This window comes from Amblyomma maculatum, chromosome 1 (genome assembly GCF_055883805.1).
Source record: "Amblyomma maculatum isolate TAMU_Amacu chromosome 1, ASM5588380v1, whole genome shotgun sequence".
Classification (NCBI taxonomy): domain Eukaryota; kingdom Metazoa; phylum Arthropoda; class Arachnida; order Ixodida; family Ixodidae; genus Amblyomma; species Amblyomma maculatum.
The window spans coordinates 340,133,353-340,141,642 of NC_139344.1; the positions used below are offsets into that span (position 1 = coordinate 340,133,353).

The 8,290-nt window shown below is 42.9% G+C and overlaps 1 protein-coding gene across 3 annotated transcripts in view; it reads right to left on the reverse strand.

The window, feature by feature from the left end:
• The window catches only part of Etl1 (SWI/SNF-related, matrix-associated actin-dependent regulator of chromatin, subfamily a, containing DEAD/H box 1), a 31,395-nt gene extending 23,631 nt beyond the window's left edge, over positions 1 to 7,764 (reverse strand). The window contains exons 1-8 of one of the 3 annotated variants that reach the window (XM_084588755.1): positions 7,581 to 7,764; positions 7,159 to 7,228; positions 7,006 to 7,072; positions 6,255 to 6,540; positions 5,532 to 5,720; positions 4,695 to 5,081; positions 1,628 to 1,839; positions 577 to 767 (exon numbers count right to left, since the gene is read on the reverse strand). In XM_084588755.1, the coding sequence (XP_084444881.1) occupies positions 577 to 767; positions 1,628 to 1,839; positions 4,695 to 5,081; positions 5,532 to 5,720; positions 6,255 to 6,540; positions 7,006 to 7,016 (1,276 nt within the window). In that variant the 5' untranslated portion in view covers positions 7,017 to 7,072; positions 7,159 to 7,228; positions 7,581 to 7,764. Of the gene's footprint in view, positions 1 to 576; positions 768 to 1,627; positions 1,840 to 4,694; positions 5,082 to 5,531; positions 5,721 to 6,254; positions 6,541 to 7,005; positions 7,073 to 7,158 lie in introns of all 3 variants that reach the window. The other 2 variants (XM_084588762.1, XM_084588746.1) reach the window with 2 other exon arrangements.
• Positions 7,765 to 8,290: the final 526 nt, after the last annotated feature.

Below are 8,290 nucleotides of genomic sequence, written 5' to 3' on the forward strand. Positions count from 1 at the left end.
CGTATTCTGACCTTGCGCCATTATCGAAAGTGTCACCATCTCCTCGACCTCCGGTCATCCAATTGGTGGAAACGGCAAAACCGGAAGTGGTAGTGATGCCCAGTATTTTAGAGGTGACTCGAGGTCAGGGAGACAGCGGCACTTTCGATGACGATGCAAACTCGGAATACGGACTCTGGACTCCACCCCGACTTCCCACTCCACTCATTACAGCATTGCACTGTGAGAGCCGCAGCAAAGGTGGTGCCGGCTGCTGCAGTTGCATTTTCAGTGTGATTGTGAAACATTTCTCTGAGTTTGTGACTGGAATAAGAGATTTACCAAGCACATTTTCAAGGTGATTACCTTTGCATTTATTCGTTATTTCATATTGCGTTTTCTCTAAAGTATTCACATGAAAACTGCATGCAACGAGAGCTCTATGCAATGAAAAACCTTTCTCTACTTCGTTACATCCATGTTTAACTGTAAAACAGAAACACAAGGACACAAAACCTTCAGGTTTTTGTTGGTGAGCATAAGCATAGCATGTACAGGAACCCAGAGCAATGAAGTAATGAGGGAATCGGTACTCACCTAAGGTAGAAGAAGGAACCACAACTAGGTGTGGCCTGGCCTCTCCCTGCTCCTGTAGATAAGCCAGGAATGCAATTGCTTGGATAGTCTTACCCAGGCCCATTTCATCAGCAAGGATACCATTCACTTCCTGCTTGTGCATCACAGCCAGCCAGTTGAGGCCAATGAGCTGGTAAGGAGACAGGTGCATGCTGTGAAGAGATAACTATGATTAACTGCCTTGATTCGTTCAGACAGAAACGGGCTCGCCACTGAACTGCAGGGACTGTGTTCTCTGTAGAGATAAATGCCTATCCAAGAAGAAGTAATTCCAACCATTGGTGTCAATATATTGTCATGACATGTTTAATCATCTAGCAAATGCTAGCTGCCTGTAATGTTATGCTCGCAGGTATAGGTGGTAAATTGCGACATCATGACAGCAGGTCGTTGATACTGGCTGCATACTTTCTTCCGAGGAGGAATCACTGCTTTGCTCTCAAGTTGTATACGAGTATAAAACTTTCTACACGCACCTAGAGTGGCCTGTCTGTCTATCTGATGTCTTTTCAGTGAACACTGGGGTTTTTGTAACTCTTGCAGACTGTGTAGGTAGCAACATGAAAAAGACACTAACAGTCATCCTGACTGGAGAAGTGAGGTTACCTCTCACTAAACACAAAAACCAAAACACTTGCTCTTGATCTTTATTTTTGCATCAGTTGCAAATTTATGCAGACTCTGCTACATATTAGCATAACTCTTTGGACATTGCTAAGCAATAAGATACGCCACAACAGAAGAATTTGTTTGAACTGAAACTCATCCAATTCACTGTAACACTTTGCTCCATTCAATATTCCTGGTCCTGAACAATACTGGCCAGCTTCTTTGTCGAGTAGTTACTGGAACCCTCTTATCGGAGCTACATAATCTGCACTCTTCCGTGGCTTGTATGTCCCATGGATAAAGTTTTGTGATGTAGTCATTCCAGTTTCATAAAAGCCTCAAAAGCTGCAATATGCCTCCCTAAAGGTATTCTGACATTAAGAGGTAGAAATGTGTGGGCCACCTTTTGTTGAGGAGGGATGGCTGCACCTTGATGTACTCGTCGGAGTCATTGTTTTCTCCACTTACAAGGCTCGACACAATCGCCTGCATCCGGTCAGAGATACTCTGACAACGTGCCATCAAGCGACTGACTACCTCACGTGTGTGCAGCAAGTTTTTCGAGCTGTTCAGCAAGGCAGTCGTCAAGTGTTTGCATGTTTCAAACTTGTACACCTGAAAAAAAAAAAAAGGGGGGGGGGGGGGGGGGGGGGAGCATGGCCAGCTTATAAAAACCCACTCATATTTGTTCACACTCCACAATTCTGCAATATGTTACGCTGAACTCTGAAGTATAGGTGCACGACTTTTAGTCCCATTGTTCTTGCCTACCTCAACTTTACTAAATTCATGTTGAAACTATCGTGAGCCAACAATCCTTGATCGCCCTCTTTCTGTTAGAACTGTACCTTGTGGTTCAATGTTTCGAACAGCTCACTGACATCATTAACACAACCAGCACAGCTGTGTTGGCTACCAAAAAGAGGACCCCCAAAGATCAACAGTTAGTCATGCAGGCATGCTAGGCCTGAAAATCTCACAACCTCGCCTGCCTCCCTCCCTCTGAGCCACTAAAGAATATATTATGTTACCCTTATGAACCCCCAATCATCATTTTCCCCTGCATTACAAGCCCTGACCACATGCCCACTTTCTCTTACAAACTTCAAACTCGTCACTTTTTTCCAATTGCTCCTTTCTCTCTAAGCCTTAGCACTCCATTAGTGTTACCCTTATCCTTTTTCTTTCCATAGTTCACTGCACTGTAACCTTATTCATGCAAGTAATCATAAACCAAGTAATTAAGACCTTACTATCTCAGGCTGAATCCTTTATGTTTTTTATAATTATTCTGTCAAGTTTTTATATGATTTTGTAATTCTTGTTTCTGACATTTAAAAATTTTGATAGATGCCCTTTAAGATAAACCTGAAGGTGCCACGAAAATTTCTTTCAACAGAAATGCTTCTCAAAAGAACATACAAGCTTGCCACATTTGTCAAAATATCTATTAAAAGCAAAGAATGAATAAAACTGTCTTATAAGTAATGAAAAAACGGCAAAGAAAGCATTCTATATGTAGTGATCACATGTCTAAATACAAAATAGCATTGGCCTAGATTTTTTTTTTTTGTCTCTTTCTTCTGCAGTGACCAATTATTTTATCCTTGTGGCCTGCTTTCAAAACAGCTTAAGTTACACCGAAGGGGCCCAGATGGATAGCCATGTGGCACAGGATTTTAAAGTATGCCATAACACCAGGTCTGTTTAAAATTTGGCACCCATTTAACAAATGCAAGTGCCAAGCAGATTAGTAAATGTACTCTGTCCCTCGGCACCTTTCCATAATCCGTAAGCAACATGCAGTTCACAGCATGCAGGTTGCTGCAAAAGAATGCAGTTTCTCCAATCCGCACTGACAAGGTAGCTCCCCTGCATCTTCGTGCAATGGTGTGGGAAAGCTACCTTAGTTGATAAGGAAGATGTGGGGAAGCTTTCTTGCAGGGTATGCTTTCTGGCGAAGCGTTCTGTGAACTTTCTTTTCTCTAGCATGCCTCCAGAGTGCTTTACAGGTGCTCAGGAAGCAGCCATGAGTCAGACACTGCAAAGTTTGCCTTAACCAAAGCAAACAAAACATTCAATTTTATGCAGAGTTTTGACGAAACTGCACGTCAACCTTTTCTGACAGTGAAGTGGTTTACTCTAAGTTGTGCGTTAGGTAGCCTCACTAATATGCTTGCGATCTTGCCCAAGCAAATTATTCAGGTGCTCTTTTTATACAGAAAAATAATAATTGCAGCGGTTTGCGTGGTCTCTCCACTTTTGCGCACGGGTGTACAGCTGGGCAAATCTTTAACTGGCGTGTGCGACGTCAGCATTTTCTGTGATTCTGAGCGCTAGAGTTGTTAACCTACTAAAAGACCAAATATAAGCAAAGGCTCACCAAGCCATTGCTTAATTTTGACCTTCTGGCAAGTTTTATCCGCGCTAAGGCACAGGAGCACAGAAAATGCAAACGTCACGCGCGCCAGTTAAATATTTGGGTGGCTGTACAGGCATGCAGAACAGCGCAGGTTTGTATTTGCATTTTAACAGACTAAACAGTTGATTTCAGGTGCATTTTTCTGTGCTGTGTTGGGTCGAGTCTTTTTACGACGTGATATTTGCATGATAGCAGTATGGTAAATGTCAGACACCCACCACTAGTGTCAATTTTTCTTGACAGAAACATATTTCAGGGTTGGCACGACTACAGAACACTTGTCCATGACTAAGCGCACAGCCGAAACCTGCCTCATTTGAACTATTCTTAGCATGAACCAGTTTAGCAGTGTCAATATTTATTGCTCACAGTTGGTCACTTATGTGAAACCTAGCCCACCATTGTGATCACAATTAAGTCTACTGTAAGACACATTCCTCTTAATGCTCTTCAATAATCCTCATCTTGCTTTAGCTAGACCCATGAAGTACCAAAACTTTTCCTACTCATTTACTCCCAAATTACCAGACCTCAACTACTTCTCCCTTCTTCGAGTATTCTTTTTGTGATGTAATAGATTACAGTTTCGTGCATTATACATATACATCTTGCCCATGTCAATTTCCTCCCCTTAATTTCAGTTTAACTGCTACCACCAATTCTCTAATCTACAATATCTCCGACACTTAACATTCAATGCTACACACTGCACTGCCTTTAACCTCACTTCAGGCTCATTGCTTATCCTTCTAATTTCAAGCAGAGCTTAGACCCTTTACCAACACGATTATTTCTGCAGTGATAATGCAATGGCCCCACTATTGCCACTGCCATACACCTTATATGGCAGTTTGGCCCTAAATGCTAATTTTGTTTCTTGTTTTTCACAGTGCTGCAGTTTTTTAGCCACCTGTAAACCTGGCACGCTTTCCTGCACTAATGAAAAAACGATTCATTGATCAGACTCATAGAGAACAATGGAACCTTAAAGTTTAGCAGGGAATTCCTTACACAAAAAATAAATAAATAGAATGAAAGAGATACGCACCAAGTGTTTCCATGAATCATATGGCCGGTTCTCCACAATAGCCTCTGCTTTCTTCCGGCTGCAACCAGGGACTGCAAGCAGCTCATTGATGGAAGCATCGTTGAAGAACTGAGTAACAGCAAGTCTAGCCTCAGTTTTTGCTGGCACATAACGTTCGCTGTCACTGTTCTCACTGTCGCTATCAGAACAATAGATGTCTTCATTGCAGTATTCTTCGTCGCCACTGTCAATTTCTTCCTTTAACGCCTTTGCCTCCCGACGTGGCTTCTTCTTCATTTTTGTGTTGCCTGACTTGAGATCGTTGAAGGCTTTCCACTTGGAGAGGCCACCACTCGAATTCTTTACTGAAGCGTTGCCCTTTGTGGCAATGCTCGCCTGCAACTTTACCTGGGAATGCAAGGAAGGTCAAGTGTTTCTGATACACTGAGCAAACTCTAGATGAGGTAGGCTCTACTAAAGAAAAAGTTAATTTTTTCCAATACAAGTGCGCAGATATGATCTTATTGTAGCATTTATAAGAAAGACCAAAAAAGTTTAAGAGACTTGATTTGGTATGCAGCACAGCATGCAATACTAGTGAAGCAAGGAAATTCGTCACTCAGGAGGCAGACACAAATGTACCAAAGTGATACAGCAAGTTTACTGCAGCAAACCATGATGTGTAAGTGAAGCTGCTTTTGCTCGCTGCATAGTAGATACTTTACTAGTTCTTGAATGTATTGGATCAGACACCTTTGCACACCTGCATAACACTATTAAATGACAAATTCAGACATACTAAGAATTCATATGCACTCAGCGGCTCCCTCACATATGTGGCTAGCACGAGCAGCGTACCTTTGGTGTGATCTCTCTGTCTTCTACTCCGTCAAAATCTACCCCTTTACTACCAGGGGACGAAGAGACTGTTTTAAACCTTGCGTTGCGATACGGACTGCTTCCCTTGCTACCTGGCGGGTTGTCTAATAGGTACCCACGTGCGTGAGTGACATCCCAGTCGCATGCCACCAATGCATCTTGTATGTCCTGCGTCATAAGAGAGGAGCAAAGCTAGTTTTGGTAGAACGTAGCAAATACCATAGTAGTAAGAACATTTCCATGAGACATGGCAAACCAAATTACTACATGCAAGTCACATCAGCCAGAAAAACCCTGGTTGGTTCTGTCTCTGATGTGTGTGTCTGTAGCATATGACTTTGACAGGTGTAGCCCAACGAAAATTTTTATGTTGTGAAGGAGGCCAAAACAAACTGATTCCTTACAGGATCAAAAAAAAAGAAAAAACACTTGACATATAAAATGTTACTTTTCTAATCACAGAACTATGATATCATTAGCTGTCCTCATGCCGTGGTGGCTCAGTAAAAGGGAAATACATCCTGTGTGCTGTACGATGTCAGTGCACGTTAGGGAACCCCAGCTTAAATTATTCCAGAGCCTTCCACTACAGCATCCCTTGCAATCCAAGTGTCGCTCTGAGACATTGAACCCGACACCTTATAGAATTTACAAGTGGATACTTGGAAAACCAGCCTAGATGAAACAGTAACAGTTACCTACCATGACATCACAACCCTTGAACTCTGATATCAGCTGTTTGAGGCTTCTCTCCCTGTCTGTCATATACTGTGCACATTCATCTTCTGAAACTTCAACACTGCTTTCATCATCAACTCGATTGGGTTTCTTGGCACTTGAGACAAGCTGCCCTGATCTCCCAGCTTCTCCATTCTCTTCTGAGCTGCTTGACAAGACACGCTTTCGTTTCACTCCATTTGGTACAACTGGACTTTCCTCTATGTCGGCAGTTGAGCAGCTTGCTTGGATATCACAGGATTCTTCTCCACTGTAATTTGTACAGATCATAAGAAAGGAGTATCAAAACAATGTTTCTCACCAATTCAAAACACCGACACTTTTTTTTTTTTTTGCATTCAGCATCAAACAGTTTGCTTCATAGAAATAAATGTGTTAAGCTTCATAAGATGTAAAGCAAACTGAGAGGTCAAACTACCTTGAACAAATGATTTTTAAATGCATGCCAGCTTCATTTAGCCCTAACATGCATCCAAGCTTTAAAAGACGAAGGCGAGCAGCTCGATGATGAGACGACTGCTAACATGTGAAGGCTTACAATGCATCTCTCCCATAACACCTCATGACCTTCAGAAAATTTAAGTGGCTTTTCGGTATTAATTAATTAAACATCATGGAACAAAAAACAGGAGCGTGCAATTGCATATTTCAGCCTCAATTAATATTGCTCGACGTTATAGCAATGCGTAGACGTAGAGCATCAAACATCACTCGCCTCAAAGCCATCTCCCGGCCAGTTCTCTTCAAGGCTGATTCAGGTGTCTCGGGGATGACCAAATCATCTGCGCAAAACGGCATGCACAGTCGCTTTTAGATGTGCGCACAAAACAGGACATGGTACAAATTTTAACCGCGAAAATCAACAAACCTTCATTTTGACCCGTTGGAGAACGATTGAGCCACTGCTTTTGGCGCTCGTCGTCCGACGATGGACGAGGCTGCAAGACGGGACTCGACTGTGAACATTTCTTTTGGAACCTGAATTGCCTGAGAGCGTTCAACAGGCTTGGCGAGTCAGTTCCGTTCGTAACAAGCGAATCGGACATGCTGAGAGGTTCACACTCACGGCTCTCCCTACACTGGCTGCTACGTGTCAACTAGAACTCGTTTGAATTGCACTAGACGACGGAGGTCTATATTGTAGCAACCAGAAGTATCCCACGAAACAATGATAAGTGACACATCAACAATTAACAGGCTAGAGCACTTCATGCACTCACGAAGCCGTGCACGTTGTCACCCCAGAAAGTAGTTTAACAAAGACGGCAAATTAACATAAAAAAGTCTTACGGCTTGCTTCCAAAAATCTACACTGCTCCCGCAATTAAAGCTTTCAACAGTGAGCTATGAGAAAACGACTGCACTCGGACAAGAGAAACATTAATAATGGAACTTGTTGCAAGTTGCAAGCAAAGTGACAACCGCGACCGCGGTCCCGCGCTACACCGCGGCTCAATCAGCTCGGAGCGCTCTCAGACAGGTCAGGTGCGGCGCTGCAATCGCTGCCGTGGCTGACATTCAGTTGAGAAAAGTAGGCCTATCCTCCTTTTTTTTCTTTTTTTTTTTTTTTACCCGACTATTTGGAATAAACTGCTTAAAAGAGCAAGTTTTGGGTATTGGCAGTGAATTTGGAACTTGCTCATTTGGCAATTAAGCGAGCAAGGCCAATACGGTTGAGCAGAAATGATGCGAAAAAAGCAATGACCCTGTCTGGGTGCACTGTTTAAGCCAACGTTGCACCAGTCGCGGAAGTGCTCCGCGTCAAAAGGGTTTTATTTTAAATATAGAACAAAATTACTTTGAGGCTTTGAGCGCGATCATCTAGGCTGTCTGGATAAACAGTTTTTGTCGGCAGGACTGCAGCTGCGCATTACTTAATTTTCCTGTGAAATGACCGGAAAACTGCGTTATGCACGCATCGTGTAATATATGGACCCCAAAGTTTTCGTAACGCCGCTAACCATGCGCGCATAGGGCACCGGTACGCTTCAGAAATATTC